Source organism: Chiloscyllium punctatum, chromosome 11 (assembly GCF_047496795.1).
Source record: "Chiloscyllium punctatum isolate Juve2018m chromosome 11, sChiPun1.3, whole genome shotgun sequence".
Lineage (NCBI taxonomy): Eukaryota > Metazoa > Chordata > Chondrichthyes > Orectolobiformes > Hemiscylliidae > Chiloscyllium > Chiloscyllium punctatum.
Genome location: NC_092749.1, coordinates 97,738,122 through 97,761,478, shown reverse-complemented (window position 1 = coordinate 97,761,478; position 23,357 = coordinate 97,738,122). Strand labels below are relative to the sequence as shown.

At 39.5% G+C, this 23,357-nt stretch overlaps 1 protein-coding gene across 7 annotated transcripts; it reads right to left on the bottom strand.

Annotated features, from left to right (window-relative positions):
• On the bottom strand, nt 1-23,348 carry armt1 (acidic residue methyltransferase 1). 7 transcript variants are annotated; one of them, XM_072581357.1, is made up of 7 exons: nt 17,355-18,938; nt 17,093-17,220; nt 13,354-13,459; nt 10,934-11,039; nt 8,721-8,962; nt 7,868-8,033; nt 1-2,539 (listed from the first exon to the last, which is right to left on the bottom strand). In XM_072581357.1, exons 5-7 carry the CDS (start codon nt 8,765-8,767, stop codon nt 1,763-1,765), a joined length of 990 nt encoding a protein of 329 aa, XP_072437458.1. In that variant the 5' UTR covers nt 8,768-8,962; nt 10,934-11,039; nt 13,354-13,459; nt 17,093-17,220; nt 17,355-18,938; the 3' UTR covers nt 1-1,762. The 7 variants fall into 7 exon arrangements, with proteins under 7 accessions (XP_072437458.1, XP_072437454.1, XP_072437456.1 ...); XM_072581353.1 differs by lacking the exon at nt 10,934-11,039 and having other exon boundaries at nt 17,355-17,544; nt 17,638-18,938; XM_072581355.1 differs by lacking the exons at nt 10,934-11,039; nt 17,355-18,938 and adding an exon at nt 23,108-23,211 and having other exon boundaries at nt 17,093-17,203.
• Nucleotides 23,349-23,357: the final 9 nt, after the last annotated feature.

Sequence of the window (23,357 nt, the reverse complement as noted above, 5' to 3'; positions counted from 1 at the left end):
TAACAATAAAATCTTTACTTTGGAAATAAACAGCGTACTTTAACATATGAACGACGGCTAAATCTCAAGAGGTGATGGAATTTTCTTTAGAATCTAGCCTGTCATACATTACAAAACAAAAATACAAGCTTGGTTGATCAGGGCATACAGCATGCAAGGAAGATCAGGCTTGTAGGTACAGTTTTATGGGGTTGAAAGCTGTCTAGACTAAGCATGCAACCCTTTTATCAGTGAAGAATTGAAAGTCATCCTGAATAATTTAACAGTCACAATATCCAAATTCCTTGAGCAGATGCACAAGTGCGCAGATGAAAGAATCCATGCACAGGTAAAAGAATAGGTGATAAGTATAGGGCTAATGTAACAGTGGCAAACCTATGTGTGAAAAAAAGGTATTTTAAGATGGAGCAGCCTGTTTTTGGTTTATTTTGAGAATTCTTCCAGGACTAGAGTTTTTTTTAATGCGTATTATCTTATAGTTTTCTTTAAGTAGATCAGAAGATTAATGAACTTGCCAAAGTTTATCTTAAAAATCAGCAATTTACATCATACTGCAACGTTAAAGGGGTAAGAACAGGAGTAATTCTAGTTGCGTAGATTAGATGTATGACAAATCTGCAATAGCATGCATCATACATTATCAAATGATTGACTGCTTCAGTGAATTTGCTGTGGGTTCTTTTTATTCAGTACTAGTACCTGTACCTCTGGGTAAGAAAGTCCAGATTCAAATTCTACCCTCTTTGCATGCCTGTCATTATATGTCAAAACAGGTCAATTCAAAATATTTGTGGAGAAATGAAGTCAGTGGCAATGCTGTTGGACTAGCAATTTATAGGCCCAGACTAAGGCGTTGGTATCAGGTGTTCAAATCCCAATTGGCAAGTAGTGGAAACTAAATCCAAAAGCTAGCGTCCTTACCTTGGGTCAGCAGGTTTGGGTTCAAGTCCCATCTGCCATGAAGGTGAGCATAACATGTCGGAACAATTTGATCAAAAGCGATTTTTATAATGACGGTTAAGCTACTGTTTCATGTAAATAAGCATCCCAATAAATTAAATACATGATCAATAATCCAAATGATTCTCAGACGTCTAACTTACTATAAGCAGTATGTGACTTACTCATCCAGTAAGTAACTTGATCAGGGACCCATTTTACACATTTTGCCTGTTTTACTTTGACTTTCCATTGAACATAATGAAGAGTGTAAAAGAGATCATCAGTTCACTGGAAGGCCAAATAGGTTAAAACAACCCATAGTCAGGTACAACATCCATTCTTTAATGTAAACATTCAATGTTAAGACTGGTATGAGTGGTGATACATCTTTCTCAGTCATTTAGCAGTTTACATAGAAGAGAACCTGTATATATTTCACTTAAATTCTTGCTTGTTTCTTTGTTACTGAATCTGATAAGAGTTCAAAAACACTGTTTGAACTGGAATCAGCATATGGTAAGTCAATACTAGCAACAATTTAATCAAGAATGAACTGACATTGTTAATTTTATAATTTAACATTAGGGGAGTATTTCACATCAAGACAGTTTGTTTTCTGTGAGATTAATGTTCTCATAGATTTTTAATAGAATATTCCGAAAAGCCTTCCCTCAAAAAATTTAAATAAATATCTTAGACCATAACTTGCTTTAAGATCAGTATGTATTCTGTAAACAATAAAGAAGCATGCTAACTGTTACAGAGCAGCCCCATGATCAGCCAGACTGGCTGATACACCATGCAGGTAGATTTGTAAGTATCATTTTTGATAAGCACCACTGAACTGAATGACACCATAGCGTCCGCTGGTCATCCATTCAGAATCAGAGACGTCCAGTTGCTCACCTTGCCCTGGTTTTAAGCCAACCTGAATATCAGCTTTCAGTGTTCTTAAGCTACAAAGTGCTGCGGGTTGAAACCCACGCAAGGCTGTGTCAAAAGAAACCGTATAGTTCCATTTTCTGTCTCCTGTTAGTTTCCTATAGTTCAGGTCTCCTTTAAAAAAGATCAGATTTGATTTTTGTAATTCAATATATAAATCATGCGCAACAACAGACATGTCACAAAACTCATGAGGGCCAGTCCAGAAAAGGTGATCATGATAAATCCAAATTCCTTGCTTCACATTCTTTTCCCACATCATACCACACGTGGACATCTGCATGTGATTGGCTTCCTTCATCTTCTTTAACGTCCAATCAAAATCTTTCTTGGTCGTATCAGAAACAAACCAAGGTATGCTTTTGCCATGAAAGTGAATAACATCAGCCAGTTGAGAGGTTATGAGAAAATCTGCCAGTACCAAATCAGTTACCAGCTCAAATCCAGAATTGTCAAGGACAATATCTATGCGGGCGCACGTTGTTTCTGAGGTTTTATTTTTCTTATTATTAATGAGGAGTTCCCAAACACACTCAAAATCATCTACCAGGATGAAAGGCTTCAAAGATTCCAGAGTGGCTAAAGGATTGAACGACTGAGAGTTGTCCTGGCCAGCAGAAATGGAAAGGTCACATTTGTTTCCCCACAGTGCAACCTAGATTTACCAAAAACATTGAATAAGCAATTAAGATTATCTTCTCACAATAGAAGAAATTAAAATGTTGACAGTGTCAAGACTGAATCCAGAAACCTTATTTCCCACAATAAGAAATGGCTTCGTCCTGCCCAGATTAAACAATTAGAAACTAATCAAGAAAGACATTAAGTTTGAAGTAATTCTCGATTTAATATTGTGCAGTTTAACAAAAGTGAGCAGTCATTTGGTTGCAGAGAATGTATGTATTGATAAAAGAAGATACATTTTGCAGAAGCTTTTCATCTTGCACTTATCATGAGAAATACCAGTACAAAGGGAAAACAACATTTCACTCTGGACTCTGGTGAGGTGTTTTCATGAAGAATGAAGCAGTTAGATGATGACTGACAGTTAACTGCCAAACCTTGTTTAAATTTTAAACCAGGAGATAGTCATTGACTTGAAGAGGTAACAACCTCAGAAATTAACCACTGAATAACTGCCATCTGTTTTGATGAGTTGAAACAGGTGTTATGTGTGTACATGCTCTTTCTGCCTACAAAGAACAGAGCCTGGTTTATCAATACATAGCTCCCTGATTTGAGCAAGAGGCAAACTGAGCTATTTTGCACTACTTTTATGAAGTGCTATTCATCACTAACAAGATGGTGCTGTCAAGCAAAAAAGTGTTCTGTCTATTGTACAAATGTGTAATGTAGTAATTTAGTTTCAGTGCCAGCATGATGCTAGTTTTGTAGGCTGTATGTTCCAATGACCCGCAGATGATAGCAAACCACCTGTCAACTTGGCTGTTGCAACTGACCATACCCAATCCATTTGGCTTGCAAAACTCAAATTAGTCATGATTCCACAATAGAATGCTGGAGCAAATGTGGTCCAGAGTGTGCAAAAAATACATTGACAGTCAATTTAGAATTGTGTCTGATTCAATTCAACAAAATTAGGTGACACCCTCTGGTTAATTTCTCAGAGTAATGCCATCAACAATCACTGAACCAGCCTGTTTTTTTTCTTAATATTCATTTGTGAGATGTGGGCATCGCTGGCTGATCAGTACTTATTGCCTGCACCTGGTTGCCCTTGGAAAAGTGGTAGTGAGCGGCCCTCTTGAACTGCTGCAGTTCACCAGCTCTGGGTTGACCCACAATGCTATTCGGGAGGGAATTCCAGAACTTTGACCCATTGACACTGAACGAACGGCAATATATTTCCATGTCAGCATGATAAGTGGCTTGGAAGGGAACATGAAGGTAGTGGTGTTCCCACGTATCTGCTGCCCTTGTCCTTTGAGCTGGAAGTGGTCATAGGTTTGGAAGGTGCTGTTTGAGGGTCTTTTGGCGAATTTTGGCAGTGCATCTTTTAAGCAGGTCACACTGCTGTTAGTGAGCATCAATTGTGGAGGGAGTGGATGTAGTGCCAATCAAGCGGGCTGCTTTATCCTGGATGGTGTCAAGCTTCTTGAGTGTTGTTGGAGCTACACCCATCCAGGAAAATGGGGAGTATTCCATCCAATACTGATCTGTACCTTGTAGATAGTGGACAGACACTGGGAAACCAGGAGGTGAGTTACTCATCGCAGTATGTCTAGCCTCTGACCTTCTCTTGAAGCCACTATGTTAATGTGTTGAGTCCAGTTGAGTTTCTGGTTTAAAATTTAATGAAAGCTTGGCAGTTAACCTTTAGTCATCGTCTAACTGCTTCATTTTCTATGAAAACACCTCACCAATTAAGAGTCCAGAGTCTATGAATGACTAATCATCTCTCAGAGTATTGGTTTTCCTAAACATTGGTATTTCTTTCAAACTGTCCTGAGCGTGATTTGAAGACCTTCAACAAACAGTCCTTTTTTAACAAAAGTAGTTGACAGAATGTAACAAAATCTGCAACCTTTTGAACATTGCAGTAAGAAATGGATAAAGTATATTTTTAACAATGCCATGCCCACACCTCAGATATATGTGAATATTGACATCTAAACTGTTAGAACTACAAACGGAGATCCCACCCACTCAATACTTTTTGAAAATATTTTCCAATGCAGTTCGATTTTTGTTAAAACCTTGCCCCTGCCCCTACAGATAACATCGCTCCTTGATACGAGAATCAAAGCATTCCCTAGAAGTATGACTAATCTGTAGCTGGTGTATAACGTAATACCAAATAGAAACTCAGGTAAATTAGTGGTTCTGGGTTTTGCTTTTGATAATTTAGCAGTTTCTCAATTTGAATTTTTTGAGCCAAATTCCAATTGTATCAGCAACTTGAGATACACATAAATCAACGGGAATATCGAGTTAAACATCAAGGCTGTACTGAATGCACTGATACCAGGTCGTAAAGTCAAAGTTCCTCAGGGCATTTAATTATTTTGGTAACAAAACTTGAATCCTATTTGTAATAGTGTGTTATTCATTCAGCTTCTTTTTAGAAAATAGATACACAAGTTAGTGATTTTGAATGGAAGTCAGAGTAAAGCATTTTTTGTTAAGTTTCCATGTAGCTCTCCAAATTATAAAACAAAATAATTGCTCGTGCTGTGCATAAATAACTTCGCCATTTTAAATGACCTGGAAGCTAGAATTTTTTTTATAATTTTAAGTATTTTATTTGATGCAAGTTAGCACATTCCATCCTTTTCTGCACTGCTGATAATTTTTAGTTTTTTGATCTGCTTATAGCAGTCTAGACAAATACTGTGAGCTCAAAAGTAAGGACAGATTCAAGTAAGAGTCATAGTCAACAAGTTGATTGAAATTAGAAGTCATAGGAGCAAAAGTAATCATTCAGTCCATCAATTCTCTGCAATTCAATAAGATCACGGCTGATCTGATAAAACCCAATTCCATTTTCCTGTCTTTTCCCTATAACCCTCATTTCCATTTACAGATTAAGATCTGGATGTAGGTTTGCTCACTGAGCTGGAAGCTTTGTTTTCAGGTGTTTCGTCACTATACTAGGTAACACTGGGGCAGCAGTGGCTCAGTGGTTAGCACTGCTGCCTTGCAACACCAGGGATCCGGGTTCGATTCCAGCCTCGGGCGACTGTCTGCATGGAGTTTGCACATTCTCCCTGTGTCTGTGTGGGTTTCCTCCAGGTGCTCCGGTTTCATCCCACAGTCCAAAGATGTGCAGGTCAGGTGAATTGGCCATGCTAAATTGCCCATAGTGATAGGTGCATTAGTAGGGAGTAGGTGAATGGGTCTGGGTGGGATACTGTTCGGAGGGTCGGTGTGGACTTGTTGGGCCGAAGGGCCTATTTCAGCACTGTAGGGAATCTAATCTAATATGTACCTAGTATGGTGACAAAACGTCTGAAAACAAACCTTCCAGCTCAGCAAGCAAACCTACATCCAGAACCTCAACCTGAGCTAAAATCTTCTCAAAACTCGCTCGGATTAAACTCTGTCTATCGCCGCTTTGAATATACTAATGGCTCAGCCTCGACAGCCCTCTGCAGTAAGGAACTCCACAGACCTACTAACCTCAGAAAGAAGAAATTCCTCCTCATCCCTATCTTAAATGTGTGACTGCTTATTCTGAGATTATGCTCTCTAGTCCTAGACTCTCCCAGAAGGGGGAACAACCTTTCTGTATCTACCCTGTTGAGACCCCTAAAAATCTTGTATGTTCGAATAAATCATTCTTCTAAACTCCAATGAGTACAGGCTCAACCTACTCAACCTTTCTTCCTAAAACAATCCCTTTACACCTGGTATCAGCCTAATAAACCTTCTCCAGACTGCCTCCAAAGCCAGTATATCTTTCTTTGGATAAGGGACCCAAAACTGTTCAGTGTATTTCAACCGTGGTTTGACTAGTGCCGTGTATTTCACTTTGAAATAAAGGCCAACATGCCATTTGCCTTTCCCGTTACACAACGTAGTTGGAAGCTAGCTTTTTGTGATTCATAGATGAGGGCCTCCAAACCCCTCGTTTTATAGCTTTCTTCAGCCTTTCTGAGTTTAAACAATATTCACTTCCTCTATTCCTGCTGCCAAAGTGCATAACCTCACATTTTCCCACATTGAATTCCATCTGCCAATTTCTTGCCCACTCACTTAACCTCTTTGCATTCCTCTGTTGACTCTTTGTGCCATCCTCACAACTTGCATTCCCACCTATATTTGTGTCATTCCCAAACATGGCTACAATATATTCACTTTCCTCACCCAAGTCATTAACATATAATGTAAATAACTGGAGACCTGATTCCTGTGGCATTCCACTTGTTAAAGGTTGCCATTGTGAAAATGCCCCCTTATTCCAACGCTCTGTCTTCTATTCATTAACTAATCTTCTATCCATGCTAATATACTAGAACAAAAAGACAGAATAGTCCTAAAATGGAAAGAGAATACATAATGCTGCATTGCAGTGGAATCTAGGTACCTATTACAGAATCGTTAAGAGGTAGCATGTGAGTAGTCCAAGTTCAGAAGGCAAATAGAACATTGGCCTGTTTGCAAAGGGAAATCAGGTATGAAAGGAGGGAAGTGTTGCCACAGTTATACCGGGCTTTAATGCAACTGAATCTGGAGTATAGAGTCATAGAATCATACAGATGGCCCTTCGGCCTATCAAGTCTGTACTGCCACAAGTCTGAACTATCTACACCAGTTCCACTTACCACACTTCCAACTACCATAGCCTTCAATATTAAGACACTTCAAGCATTCGTCCAAGTACGTTTTGAAAGTTGTGAGGTTACCCACCTCCTGCTCAACCATGTGCTCTTATCTTATTCAGTAGCCTAAGCTACAGTACCTTACTAAATGTCTTCTGAAAATTTAGCTATATTACATTACTGCTTCTCCTTTATCTATCCTACTTTTTAACTCCTCAAAGAATTCTAGTGAAGTAACTAACTACAGAGATCACAGGTTCTGCTGGTTGCTCCTTTTGTTCTACAATAACAATTTTATACTGCAACACTAATATAATCCCTACCCTCCAAACATTACCTCAGAAGGTACAGCTGTTTTTCACTCCTATTTGTGACATTTACATTGTGCTTGCTGATAGTGAGGTTTTGTTTAGATTAACATGTATTAAAACAAAACTCAGAAGCTAACATTGGACAGATTTTTTAAGCCACCCATTGGACGCCAGATGAAAGCAAGGAAATGCTTAAACTTCTTTCTTTAACAAGCTTCACATTATAGTTTTTATGTGATACCGAATATCATAACCAAGGTTACAGCCCCAAGTGAATCATGAGTAAATTATTATATTGTACAACTTGATATTGGGGCATCTTCACAGCTACAATCAATATTAAAGTAACTACACAAATACAAATCAATACACCATTTACTTAAGAGCTACCTGCATGAGTAGAAGAAGCTCAGCTTTGAGTTGGGTATCCTTAAAACCTTCTATTTTCTTAGTAATTTCCAGAAAGTAGGTGCAGAGAGCAATGATAGCTTGCTGTGACCCGACGAAACTTTGGGTCTTTGCTTCATTAAATACATCAAAATCACACATGGGAGGACTGCAACGCACAAAATATAAAATTAAGTTATAGATTTTACAGTCTGAAGTTCATACTTTTCTTGCTAATTAACCTCACCGATTCTAGTTGATCTCTTGTACAATTGTTTAGACAAAAATGAAAGCTTACAGTTATTTACATACATGTTAACATTGAAAAATATTTCAGGTGCTTCACAATGAGATAAAATAATGCTAGCAGTTTTTGAGAAGATATGTGGCTCAGGCTAATGATATCGATGTAAGTTAGCTCACTGAGCTAGAAGGTTTGTTTTCAGACGCTTCATCACTATGACTAGGTAGCATCACCAGAGACTCTCACTGATGATGTTACCTAGTTATGGTAATGAAACATCTGAAAACAAACCTTCCAGCTCAGCAAGCTAACTTACATACACATAAAATAATGCTTTTGTATGGCAATTTAGTATATCTTCAGGCAAGGAAACAAGGGGTCACGATTTCAGAATTTACAAATAGCACAAAACTCTAATATCTGGTTAACAGAAAGGACGACCCCCCCCCCCCCACACACACACACACACAGATAAATATATAAAGATATACTGTGAAGACATCATAAAAATGCAATTTCTATACTTCGAATGCAACTTGCATTCACTGCTTATATTATAGATACAATTTCTTTCAATGTTTAAATGTCCTTTTAACATATCACTTCACTCACTTGAGTTGTAGTGATTCTTGAATCCTACGGTACATATAACACTCCATGTACAACCAGGGTGATTTAAACCAGCTGGGGTGTTCATCTTTATCCAATCTGGCTTGTTGCTGTTCTAGGTATTCATTCCACAAGTCAACATCAGGTAATCCGTCTGTAAGTGGTAGTGCTGGCTTGTCCGTTTGCACCTCATTTCGTAACTTAGCCAAGAGATAGATAGCTCTCTTTTCAGCCTCAACTCCTTCCTAGAAAAATACACAGCATCATCTTAGGTACATTTAACACAAAATTATCACAAATTAACATATCACAAAACACAAATCTAACATTCTGATAAGAATTTTAATACTTTAAAATAATTTGTACACATCTTTCCCATTTCTCACAAAACCTGATAATTTGACACACAAATGAGCTGATAACTTACAACAGTATCTGGGTATTATTGCTTTAGATAATGCATTACATTTGAATCACAAGGTAAAGTAGGAAACTGATATACTGTCTCTGTTAATTTTGATCAATAAGCGTCCCAATCTAATCTCCATGGCCTCTTTGCTCCACTTTGCTAAGCTAACTAATTATATTTTAAGTGCTACATTAATGCTCATTTATTATTTTATTTAATTGCTCTGTTTTATTGATTGCACAGGGAGTTGAAAGCTCTGAAGCAGGCAGGAAAGTGGAGTCAAGGCCATAATCAGATAGCCACAATTTTATTGCATGGCAGAGTAGTTCCAGAGGCCAAACGGTCTAATCCTATGGTCAGAGATTTTTTTGATATTAGAGGACTGGAAACAGACAACTGTACCTAGTTTGATTCCACGCTAACACTCTTAAAAGTTAGAAAGTTCAAGCACCACTTCAACAATTGAGGAAAAACAAATGTAGGCTGACACTCTAGCGCTGTACTGAGGGGCTTTGTAACCGATAAACCAACATTAAACAGCCTGTATGCTTAGTCAGACAGATTTAAAAGATCCCATGGACCTATTTGATGAACTGCAGAATATGTTGGTTAACATTCATAAACATAACATTAGGACCTCAAATCCATTCTACCATTAAATTAGAGGGCGGTATATCAACATCACAAGAGCATTTACCTTCATTCTCTCCTTACACTATTAACCTAACAAAACTCCAATAATTTTAGTCTTTACAATTTCAATTGACCAAGTATATGCAATATTTTGGACAATCAAGTTCTATATTTTCACTACCCTTTTTTATACAAAAAATGCACCTCATTTTATCCCCAGATGGCAGAGCCAAATGTTTGAAACAATAACTTTTTTTGAGATTCCTGCAATACAGGAAATATTTTGTTTATGTTGACTCTATCTAATCCCCTAATAATTTCAAAAAACCTTGTAAGTTCACCACTAAACTTGATAAATTCCAGACAAAGTAGGTTTATGCAACTGATTAACTGAATTTAACATTTTACACTTGGTATCAAGTTTGGTATTATAGGATAAAGATTTGGTGAATAGAGCGTGTGAGAAAACATGAAGTTGTCCACTTCGATAGGAAGAACAAAAAGGCAGAATAGTCCTAAAATGGAAAGAAACTACACAATGCTGCACTGCAGTGGAATCTAGGTACCTATTACAGAATCATTAAGAGGTAGCATGCGATCAAGTTCAGAAGGCAAATAGAACATTGGTCTGTTTGCAAAGGGAAATCAGGTATGAAAGGAGGGAAGTGTTGCCACAGTTATAAGGGCTTTAATGCAACTGAATCTGGAGTATAGAGTCATAGAATCATACAGATGGCCCTTCGGCCCATCAAGTCTATACTGCCAAAAGTCTATACTATCTACACCAGTTCCACTTACCACACTTACCACTACCAAAGCCTTCAATGTTATGACACTTCAAACATTCATCCAAATATTTTTTTAAAGTACCCCCCCACTTCCCTCTGCCCCTCCTCCTGCTCAACTACTCTCCCAGGTAGAGCATTCCAGACCCCCCCCCACCACCATCTTGGTGAAAAATGTTTCCTGAAATCCCACTAAACCTTCTGGCTTTTACTTTAAAAAGTTTGCCCCCTTGTACTTAACCCTTTTCCACGCTGTCCATAAGTGTGCACAGTTTTGGTCTACTTCCTTAAGAAAAGATATAGTTGCATTAAAAACAATTGAAAGAAGATTCACTCAACTGGGAATGAAGGGAGAAATGAAGCAAAGGTTATATCAGGCCTATACTCACCAAAATATATTAGAATAAGAGGTGATCTTATCGGAACTTGTAAGGTCCTGAGGGGATTCATAGGGTGGATCCTGAGAAGATGTCTCTCTTGTGGGGGAGTCTAGAACTAGGACACACAATTTAAAACTTAGGGGTCTCCCATTTAAGACAAATAAGGAAAATTTCTTATTCTATGTTAGTTTGTGCGATTCTCTCCCCAGAGAGCAATGAAGCTGGATCATTGAATATATTCAATGCTGAGTGAGATGGATATTCTTAGATTTTTGTATGTTTACTCTGGTGAATTTGCATCATACCACTTTCAAGGCCATTATGTCTTTTCTGAGGTTAGATGTTCAAAATTGACTGCCATGTTCCAGATGCAACTTGACCATGGGTCTATGTAATTGAAGCATCACTTGTTCATCTTTGAATTCTAGCCCCCTTGAAATAAAGTCAGTGGGCCAGATTTTCTGAGGGTTGGCAACACACTCAGATTACCCCTGTGATTCTGCAAAAGGAGATCAACATCTCCAAGAAGAGATTCCACTCAGGAGCTTCCTTAGAAAGGCACAGCTTTTTTGCCCATTTGGGCAAATGTTTGTCTTCTCAGGAGGTGGCAATGGGGTTCACATCAATGTGTTTATTGATCGAGTTCCAGTTGGAATGCCATGCTTCTAAGAATTCTCATGTGTGTCTCTGTTTGGCTTGTCCTAGGATGGATGTGTTATCCCAGTCAAAATGGTGTCCTTCCTCATCTCTATGTAAAGAAACGACATCGCCACAGGAAATGACATCACCTGACCCAAGGAAACCTAAACACCTAAATAGAAAACGGGTCACTAACACCAGTGCTTCACCAGAGGCTCACTAATGATGTTACTTAGTACGGTGACAAAACCACTGAAAACAAACCTTCCAGCTCAGTTATATCCAGAACCTCAACCTGAGCTAAAACCCTTCTCAAAACTCACTAGTATATTGAACTATTAAGGCACTTCAGATCATCATTGTGCATCTTGTCACATTCCACTAGAAAGAATAAGAACTGTCTCCTACCTCACGACAGGTTCATCACAAAATCAAAACATTATACAGAGGAAGCTCAATTAGCCTGAAAGTAGCCTGTCATTTAAACTATGTAATCTTAATTTGATATTTGTAGAATCATGTTGGGTATGGGAAGCCAGCCCTCGCCAACTGATTTCCAAACAATAGAATGCCAGTCTACCTAAATCTTTGATGCCAGTCTTCGCAGGACAAATTTAACAAAAGAGAATCAAGCAGATACAGTAGCAAATTAAAAGTTACTGATCAGAAATAAAATAATCCTCTAGCCTTACAATGCTGAGAAACTATATCTCCCTTTAATATTTTAATACTGAAGTTTACACCTGTTTTACTGATTCATATTAGCCGCATTACTAATTCCCACTCTCAAAACTTAACAAAATTTACCAAGCTTATCTGAAAACTGGAGGTAGGTTTCCTCGCTGAGCTGGGAGGTTCATTTCAAGACATTTCATCACCCTACTAGGTAACATCTTCAGTGGGCCTCAGGCGTAGCAGTATACACGATTCCTGCTTTCTATTTATATGTTTGGGTTGGTGATGCTATTTCCTGCGGTGATGTCATTTTCTGTCCTTTTCCTCAGATGGTTGTAGATGGGGTCTAACTCAATGCATTTGCTGATAGAATTCTGGTTGGAATGCCATGCTTCTAGGAATTCTCGTGCATGTCTTTGTTTCGCTTGTCTTAAGATGTACGTGTGGTCCCAGTCGAAGCGGTTTCCTTCCTTATCTGTATGTAAGGATACTAGTGACAGACGGTCATGCTGTTTTGTGGCTCGTTGGTGTTCATGTATCCTGGTGGCTAGTTTTCTGCCTGTTTGTCCAGAGGCCTAACTAGCCACCAGGATACATGACAAGCGAAACAGAGACACACACACACACACACACACGAGAATTCCTAGAAGCATGGCATTCCAACCGGAACTCTATCAACAAACATATCGACTTAGACCCCACCTACCACCCCCTGATAAATAAAACAGGAAATGACATCACCACAGGAAATAACATCACCAACCCAAACATATAAATAGAAAGCAGGAATCATGTACACTGCTTTGCCTGAGGCCCATTGAAGATGTTGCCCGGTAGGGTTGTGAAATGTCTGGAAATGAACCTCCAGCTCAGCGAGCAAACCTACATCTGGAACCTCAACCTGAGCCATAAATCTTCTCAAAACTCATTATCTGAAAACGTTCTAATTTCAAAAGTCATCATATAATCATACAGCTCAATAGGAAGTCATTCGGCTCACTGTGTCTGCACCATGTGCATTTCTATTAAAGCTCTTATGCACTTTCTCCAACATCATTTTTGAACAAGTTAGTAAACTTACATCTCCAATTTTATAACTGTCAATCTCCACTCACCTGTCCATGTTCCTCAAAAAAAGTATCCATGTGTCGATGTACTGAATCAACAGCCTTAGTGAGTATCCGTGGCAGTCTGTCTCTAACTGTTATGTATGCAAATGATCTACAACAGAAAAATATTGTACATCAGTGGGATTATATGGCAACGGGATGCAAGAGGTTAGTACAGATTTTTCAGTACAATGTCAGGGTCACAGAGGACTCCTTTGGGCAATTTTAACATAAATGGCTGATCACCTAAATAACTAAAATATTACTTTTTGGCATTTCAGGAGAAACCTTGAACTAACAGGAAAGCACAAGTATGGCATAAAATCAATATTCTATTTCGTCGCAATTGAACCAGGCTTCTGTTCAGCAGAGAACACTTACAATGTTCAAGTTAAGGTTGGGAAGGGTAGCAAAAATGAAACCATGGAACAAATTTTATATTGTAGATTTCTACTTACTATATACTGTATAAAATTACACAAACCACTGGGACCAGCATTCAAGTTCAACCTTGACAGGTATGAAATTTTCTCTGCTTGCTGAATGTGGGCACCTTTTGTAAAATAAATTTAACCAACTTCACTAAACAGCCTCAAATTCAGCAATGATAGAGAACCTACTCCGAATAGCCATGGGATGACTGGTGTGAAAAATAGTGCAGTAGACATGTGAAGCAAAGCAATTTTTCAGATTAAACATTGACCTACCTTCTATATCTACCCTCTCTTGTGGAAGTAAAAGAACTCCTTACATTATTTGAAGAGCAAGGGAAACCTGATCAACCAGCATGATCAAAACAGATTATCTGGTAATTTTCATTTTGTCTTTTTCAGGGCCTTGCTGTTTACAAATTGGCTTCAAAAATCACTTTACCTACTTTCAGACACTTTGAGATGCTAAGGTGGAGTCAGAAGCCCTACATAAGTGCAATTCTTTCTTCCAACAATTGCAGATACACAATTACTTATTCCATGTTATTAATGTTCTGCATTCATCTGAATTCCGGGGCCACAGCCCAAGCACATTGCAGAAATGATTCCCTGAAAACATAATTAGAGCAGAATGGAGTGAAATGGCCGATCCACCTAACTTACACATCTTTGGACTGTGGGAGGAGATCAGAGCACCTGGCAGAAACCCATGCTGATATGGGGAGAATGTGCAAACTTGATACAAACAGTCATAGAGTCATGCAGCATGGAAACAGACTCTTCATTCCAACTCATACAAGCAGACCAGGTATCCCAAACTTAACTTGTCCTATTTGCCTTCATTTGGGCCATATCTCTCTAAACCTTTCCTATTCATGTACCTATCCAAACGTCTTTTAAATGTTTTACCAGCCTTTATGACTTCCTCTGAAAGCTCATTCCATAAATGCACCACCATCTATGTGAAAAGAAAATTGTCCCTCAGCTCCCTTTAAATCTTTCCCTTTTAACCTTAAACTTACACCCTCTAGACTTGGACCTATCTACCCTTAGAAAAAGACCTTAGCTAGTCATCTTATCCAGGTCCCTCATGATTTTATAAATCTCTATAACGTCATGTCTCAGCCTCCAGGGTCAAAAGTTCCAGGCTATTCTAACAACTCTCAAACCCTCCAGTCCCAGCAACATCTTTGTAATTTTTTTTTCTGTACCGTTTCTAATTTAATAACATCCTTCCTACAGCAAAGGCTGGAATTGAACTTGAACCCTGACAGAGTGAGGCAGCAGTGCTAACCACTGAGCCAGCGTGCCACCCAATTTATTCAATTGTTTCACTGATACTGCAAGATCTTTGTGTGCCTACAAGAACATTACTACGCTCTAGCTGAAATTCATTACAAAGACACTTCTAACTTTAACAAAGATAAAATCTCATCAAATAATTCACTTAAGAAACAAGATCAAATGGAGCTAATTAGTTTAAGCATTTTGTTATCTCTGGTGGCTACCTCTAGACTTGATGATTCCAAATACTCTTAGCTGGCTTCCCATTTTCTATGTTCCAGAAACTTGAAGTCAACCAAATTTGTGATGCCCCTGTCCTAACTTGCACGAAGTTCCATTTACTCATTACCATTATACTCATTGACTGATACTGAGTCTTACTGACAAACATCTGGATATTAAAATTCTCATCCTTAATTTGAAGTTCCTCCTTGACTTTTCCCTTCCCTGTCTATGTAATATCCTAAAGCCATGCAAGCCTCCAAGACATATACTCTCCAATTCTGGTCTCTTGAACATCCCTGATTTCAATTGCTGCAGTATTAGTGTCTATGCTTTCAGATAAGATCTTAAACTATATAATTCCCTCTCTTGATTTCTGTATCACCATTTCCTTTAAGATTTTTTGAAAAGCGAAAATCAGCATTGCTTCGCCTGAGGCCCACTGAAGATGTTACCTAGTAGGGTGACAAAACATCTGGAAATTAACCTTCCAGTTCAGCGAGCAAAACTACATCCAAAATGTAACTCTTTAACCAAGTCATCTGACTTTGTATCACTTCGTGTGGTTGGGTTTTAAAATTTAATTTGTAACATTTCTGTGCTTTGGGACATCTTCATATTTTTGAGCATGACATAAATAAAAGTAGTCCATGCGTTTGTTGGAGCTTTTTCTCTCATATTGAATATACATTCCAGTAAGTGGTACTAAATTGACACAATAGCTACACGTAAACCTAAGAAAAAGATTTTAATTCAGAAGCCAAAATGCAAGTTTCATTAGTACTTCTCAGAACAAAAGAACCCTTGTGAAATCATGGGTTTCCAAATCTTACACTTTTTGAACTTTCAAGGAAACACTAACAACACATGTAAAAATTCCAAGAGTGAAGGATTACTTAAAAATTAGAGTAAAGTTTGACACAGTCAATGGTTGGAGAATATTGCCTAGATGCCTCTAATTTTTGTTTGGAAAGTGATGGCAATGTATTTCTGAAATGGTTTTAAGTTTTCAAGATGAGACTGATAACATTTTGCCAGGTTTTTATTTTTGTCCTCTTTATATCCATACTAAAAGACTAATTATTCAAAGTACAGATTTGGGACAGGGTTGCCAATAAACATCTGCATTTGTAAAATGGCCAATGTAGAAAAATGAGAAAACACATAGTGCTGACTAAACTCCATTTTGCTGAAGACAGATGGTTGGATCAACAGTGTGGGAACACAACCCCAGAGAGGATAGTAGTTGAAAGGTCATCCATTTTCTCAGTAACTAAATGCAGTAAGCCAGGTCAGCACTACTGCCCTGAATGATAAACATTTTTCAAGAATTTAACCTTCAGATCTGTTCTCCTTTGAAAATAATTGTTTCCTTTCCTTTATTCATTTCCTCGTATTACGTTAAAGGAGAAAGTTACTTTAATGTAGTTGGCAGCAAAGTCGTGTTGGCAAGTTTAATAAGCTCTCAAAAAATGCAATTTGATTTTAATAATTTAAGAGCTAATATCAGCATTCGCATTATACAGGAGCTACTATTTCAAGGGTGTCTGGGTTATCTGGGAAGGAATCTCAAAAATACATTCTCATCGATCTACAACCTGACCTCCTAGCCCAGGAATCACGTGGTACAAAACAGAATCATGTTGAGTTTGGCCAAGATATGAGAATGGAAAGAAATAACAGTCACAAAGGTGGGGATCACAAGTTACAAAATTAACTATTGTATATTCCTAAATGTCAATCATTAACCTTTGACTTTAATAAATAAACGCATGTCAGTTGAAATAATTAGGTATGGTGAGACTTACCTATGATGAAGGCAGTGTCTGAGCCGACACTGATGTCAGTGGATAAGTTTCAAATCCCATTGTAGGCTAATACAATATCTAACATCTCTGTGTGAATACCATCAAGTAGCACTGCATTACAAAATGCTCTAATTGGTATATAAAAAGGAACAAAATTCACAAAAACAATGGCTTGGAGCATTTCAAGATCAGAAGCATGGTGTGAAGCTTCACTGAATTGTGTGGTTTCTCTTACAAACTTCAAATATAAAATTAATGATACCTCAACTGAGCGGTTTTAGAAATGTAAACATTGTTGAAGTTCCACTGTATCCACCTGCGCAGTTTGCAATCTTCCAGGAATGTCATTCCCCATTAACTGGAGCAGCATTCAAGATATCTTACAGTTAAATCATGATGAGTCAAATCAGACAACCCAAAAGTTTGGATCTATTGAAGTCATTAGGCATTCCCTAAAGAAGAATAGCAAAGCCAATAGAATGATGTCAGCGAAAAGACAAAATTCTGAACTGGTCATTTCGGATTAGACAAGCTTGATATCTCACCATGCCAACCAACCAGAGTGAAGTTAGGCCAGACTGGAGTGTGACCTCATGCAGCTCTGGGCAAGCCATCATTTAAAATGAAGACCTCTATGTGAAAGGACATTCCAAAGCCTGAAAATTTGGCTAGACCTATGAGAAAGTTTAAAGCGTTAGCAAAGAGAAAATGAAGTAGATAAAGCAAGTGGAATTACGTGACACAAAATTGTAAACTGATCTTGCTAAGTGGAAGATTCAAGCACTGAGTTTGTCAACCACTCTGAAACAGAAGGCAGACATCTTGGAGCAATTTGACAAGTGGGCATTCTCTCCAGAAAGGGAGAATGAGAAATGGCTGTCTATTCCAACGATGAATATGTTCTGATAATGTGGTTCAAGACAGCTCAAGCTGGAAACATTCCCATCTCCAGCACAATCCAGCAAGAAAAGTGAACCTCACCAAACAAGAGACTGGGCTATAACAAGTCCACATGTTGCAATGAATGGCTCGACCAGTTCAAAGCAAGGCATGGCATTGTCTTCCACAGGAAAAGCAGTAAGAGTGCAGCAGTTAGGCAAGAATGACAGGTGATTGGCTCCAAAATAGCCTCACTCCTGCCTGAACAAGTATGTGCCAAGAATAATTTTAACGCAGGTAAAGCCAGATTGCTCTTTGATGTTTAAAGATTAAGTGATAGAAACTGCAGCAAGTTATGTGTCACTGCTATGATGTATCTCCAATATGGACAGCACCAAAACATTACCTCTTCTTGGAACAGGAAAGGAAAAGAAGCCATGTTGCTTTACAAATATCAAGACATCAGCCATGCAAAACTGTCTTAATGACACTCAGCATTTTTAAGGTATATATCAAGAAACTAGACAGACTATTTTAATGGAATTAAGATTATCATCATCATCCAGATAACTGTCTCTCACACCTTGACAACACTGGAGGGTCAAGCTAATATTCTTTCCTCCCAGCATCAATCAAAGCTCCTACCGATGAATCAGGAGAGATTAGGCAGCTGATCTCTCAGGTTACCAAGGCCAACAAAAAGCAGGAGTACAACTCAGCACCAAACAACTGTCTTTGACTTTTTCAAGATCAGGCCATTGTAAGTTGCAAAAAATTGAAAAATTTACTGCAGTTTCATTTAAGTTTTTTTTGACATAGAGCACATTTGTAGGCAAATTGGATTACCGGGGGCCTCAACTATTTTGAAGCTCTGGTTATCAATTTGTGGTCAGATCTCCTTGGATTTGAGTTAATGACCTTACTGTAACACTGTTGTTGTGGTTCTGTTCGCCGAGCTGGGAATTTGTCTTGCCAGCGTTTCGTCCGCTGTCTAGGTGACATCCTCAATACTTGGGAGCCTCCTGTGAAGCGCTTCTATGCTGTTTCCTCCGGCATTTATAGTGGCCTGTGTCTGCCGCTTCCGGTTGTCAGTTCCAGCTGTCCGCTGTAGTGGCCGGTACATACGGTCCAGGTCGATGTGTTTGTTAATAGAGTCTGTGGATGAGTGCCATGCCTCTAAGAATTCCCTGGCTGTTCTCTGTTTGGCTTGCCCTATAATGGTAGTGTTGTCCCAGTCGAATTCATGTTGCTTGTCATCTGTGTGTGTGGCTACTAAGGATAGCCGGTCGTGTCGTTTCGTGGCTAGTTGGTGTTCATGGATACGGATCATTAGCTGTCTTCCTGTTTGTCCTATGTAGTGTTTTGTGCAGTCCTTGCATGGGAATGGTACAGAAAACACCGAACGGAGAATTCTTCACAAAGGTTTACAGGAAAGCCACACACACAGACCAAGTCCTGAACTATGAAAGCAACCACCCCAACACACACAAATGAAGTTGCATCAAGACACTATTCAAAAGGGCCACAACACACTGCATCATACCAGAACTACAAAGAGGAAGAGGAACACCTATACAAGGTATTCACCAAAAACGGATACCCCCGCAATTTCATCAACAGATGCCTAAGGGAAAGACAACGGAACAAGGGCATGCGGCAAACCAAAGGACTAGCCACACTATCATACATCAGGAGCATTTCCGAACTGACAGCCAGACTACTGCGACCACTAGGACTCATAACAGCACACAAACCAACAGCTACTCTCAGACAACAACTCACCAGAACGAAGGACCCGATACCCAACATGAGCAAAACCAATGTAGTGTATAAAATCCCATGCAAGGACTGCACAAAACACTACATAGGACAAACAGGAAGACAGCTAACGATCCGTATCCATGAACACCAACTAGCCACGAAATGACACGACCAGCTATCCTTAGTAGCCACACACACAGATGATAAGCAACATGAATTAGACTGGGATAACACTACCATTATAGGGCAAGCCAAACAGAGAACAGCCAGGGAATTCTTAGAGGCATGGCACTCATCCACAGACTCTATCAACAAACACATCGACCTGGACGCTATATACCGGCCACTACAGCGGACAGCTGGAACTGACAACCGGAAGCGGCAGACACAGGCCACTATAAATGCCGGAGGAAACAGCACAGAAGCGCTTCACAGGAGGCTCCCAAGCACTGAGGATGTCACCTAGACAGGGGACGAAACGTTTGCAAGACAAATTCCCAGCTCGGCAAACAGAACCACAACAACGAGCACCCGAGCTACAAATCTTGTCCCAAACTTTGAATTACTGTAACGCAATTTGTAATGAAACACCATCCTGCATTATGAAAAATACAATACCCAAGTCTTGTATATTATCTTATGCAAGCCCGTCTTGAGAGAAAATCCTGTTCTGTAGTAAGTCATTAGTCTTACTGAATAAAAGAAGTTCTCATGCTACATTTAGTTTTCCTAAAGGTTAATTTGTTTCATAGAATTTATTTTCCGATCCAACATCTCTGTATCTGTAAACTCTGAAATTCCCTTAATCCAAGGGGTATACTCTGACACTGAAAGGAGAGCAAAACATTCAAATAAACATGGGTTAAAGCTTCAAGTCGATGGTGCTTTCTCATGCACTCAATGATATTAATGCCGCTAAACATCATGAGGAGATAGTCTGGCTCTCTTACTGAGTAGCATTAGTGTAATATTATTACTTGCCTTTCTATCAGCCCAATCTTGGATGTTGCCAAGGTTTTTGTGAATACAGGTTTGGACTGCTTCATTGGCTGAAGAATTGGGAATGATTTTGTGTGTTGTGCAATGATCAGGAAGAAGCCTCACTTGAGCTTACAATGAAGGGAAAGGTCAATGTTGAAGCAGTTGAAAGTAGCTGAGCCTAGGATGCTGTCTTGAGCAACTCCTGCAGTAATGTTCTGAGATTTAGATGTGGACTTCCAATGACAACCACTTTGCTTTCTAGGTACTGAGGCATTTTCCTTATGTTACCACATTTGATCAAATACTGCCTTGATATTTTGTGAGGTAAACAGTGTGAACCAGACAGTGAAACCTGGATCTGAGTGGTTCTGATGGAATCCAAAAAAACTGAGCACCAGCGAGCAGTTTGTAACTGTGATATTCTGCTGGTGAATCCTTTAACCACACTGCTGATGAGATGGAAATTTACGTGATGGAATTTGCCTGCTTGTGAGAGGACAAGTATCCACATGGTTCAGTAGGTGTAACTTGTAGTTGTGACTGGGGTGGGGCGGCACAGGTGGAAGCAGAGATGGATTATCCACACAACAATCCTGACTGAAGATCATCCTGGCAAATACTTCAGCTCCTTTTTGCACTCAGTTGTGCTGTATTGTCAATATGGAGAATGGTAAAGCCAATAAACCTCCTTGTGATGTCAACATTTTTACATTTAGTTGTGATAGGACTGCAGAGTTTTTAAACAGGTCTGTTCCTTCCACAGTCAGTTAGCCAAAAGTGGCATTTTACTGCCACTGCTTAAAATGCTATAATCTTACAATTTAAAATCACCAGTTTGGCACATAATTTGCAGGTATGTCTGATAAAACTCTCCACGTGTTCATGTGCATGCCTTTAATCCTAATTGAATCAGTCTTGGTCACCTGGCTTGACTGTGATAGAGGAGTGAAGAATATGTCAGTCATTATGAAGCTAAAAATGAAGCTTTATGTATCTCTGCTGCTGCTGATGGCCCACAGCACCTAAACGTGGCCAGTTTTGGACCACTGGATCTTTAGAGTCCTAGAGAAGTACAGCACAGAAACAGACCCTGTGGCCCAACTCGCCCATAGCAACCAGTGTCCTAAATTAATCTAGTCCCATTTGCCAGCATTTGGCCCAAAACCCTCTAAATCCGTCCTATTTGCATAAACATCTAGATGCCTTCTAAATGTTGTAACTGCATGAACCTCTACCACCTCCAGCAGCTCATTCCATACACACAGACACCACCCTTCTGCATGAATAAGTTGAAACTTAAGTCCATTTTAAATCTTTTCCCTATGCTTTTCTAGTTTTGGACACCCCTAATCTGTGAAAATATCTTGATTATTCACCAATCCATGCCCCTCATTATTCTTATATATTCAGTGATTGTACTACGTGATTTAGTGGATCATACCCCCAGTTCGGCACTCACTACCACACTGCTTACTAGGAATAAAGCAGCTGGAAAACACTGAGAAAGCTGAGAATTATTTTTTCCTCTATCAGAAGGCTGTTAGTCTATGGAATTTTCTTCCTCAAAATTGTGAAGGCTGTGTCATTAAATTTATTCAGGTCAACACTGGATTTTTTTTTTTAAAGACAAGGAAGTCCAGAACTACTCTAGGGGAGGCAGACAGAAAATTGGGGATGAAAACACAATCAGGTCAGTCATGACCTTATTGAACAGTAAAACAGGCTTGAATGGCCAAATAGCCTAAATCCCCTCTTAAATCCATGGAGCATTCTGAGGTCATCAAAAGCACAACATCATTTTCTCTCACAAAGCGGTCCAGCCGAAGCAATCAAAGGAAACAAATTCTGTCAGGGCAATTTTCAAAAAAAAAAATCTCACTTGTTGAATAGGTTCTTGGTGCTTTGGGCGAGGATTTTTTGTTTTTAAAAACTATTCCCTCCGAAATAAAAAAAAGTCAGGAAACAAGACTGTGCGAGCACGCTCGAGGATCTCTCGTTCTTCCCCTTCATTCGCGATATTTCTTAGACCAGACAGAGCCTGTCACTTGGGCTGAGATGCCACTGAAGCCTCTTTCTTGTGCAACCTCAATCCCACAGACACTTGAAGCCTGGTGCACAGGCGCCGGCCGAGCTCTAGAGCCCTCTGGGTTGAGGCCGGATTTGTGAACCTTCCAGAGAACGTTTTTGTTTTCCGTTCTTTGTATGAACTGTGCTGGTTTAGATTATAGTGCTGTGTGATATTAATATGCTCGTCCATCAGAAGAGCAGCGCGACTCGCTTTCTGATGGTGTTGAAGAACCTGACGGGGGGGGGGGAAGGGGTCGGGATAGGATCGGCGTCACGCGTACACTTCGGCCTTTCTTTGGCATTTGTTTTCGGAAAAGAACTACAGACCCGGTGTACTTCGCCGAGAGCGAGTCCGGCACATCCACCCCCGACACCGTCTTCGGCCGCGCTGCCATCTTATCCCACTGGCGTCCACCGAGGGGGGAAACAGGGTCAGCAGCAGGAAGTGACGTCACACAAGGCGACGCGGGTTAAACCGAAGCCCATTGCGCGTGCGCGAATTCAGGGGCACTTCAACAGTTTCCTCATTTCCCCTTCCCCCACCTCACTCTAGTTCCAAACTTCCAGCTCAGTAACT

Coding starts and splice junctions, on each gene's coding strand:
- armt1 (XM_072581351.1), bottom strand. CDS start 23,175: ATGGCAGCGCGGCCGAAGACGGTGTCGGGGGTGGATGTGCCGGACTCG. Junction 13,460..23,107: donor CTCTCGGCGAAGTACACCGG/GTCTGTAGTTCT, acceptor TTTCTGTTGTAG/ATCATTTGCATACATAACAG. Junction 2,540..7,867: donor AGCTTCTTCTACTCATGCAG/GTAGCTCTTAAG, acceptor TGGTAAATCTAG/GTTGCACTGTGGGGAAACAA.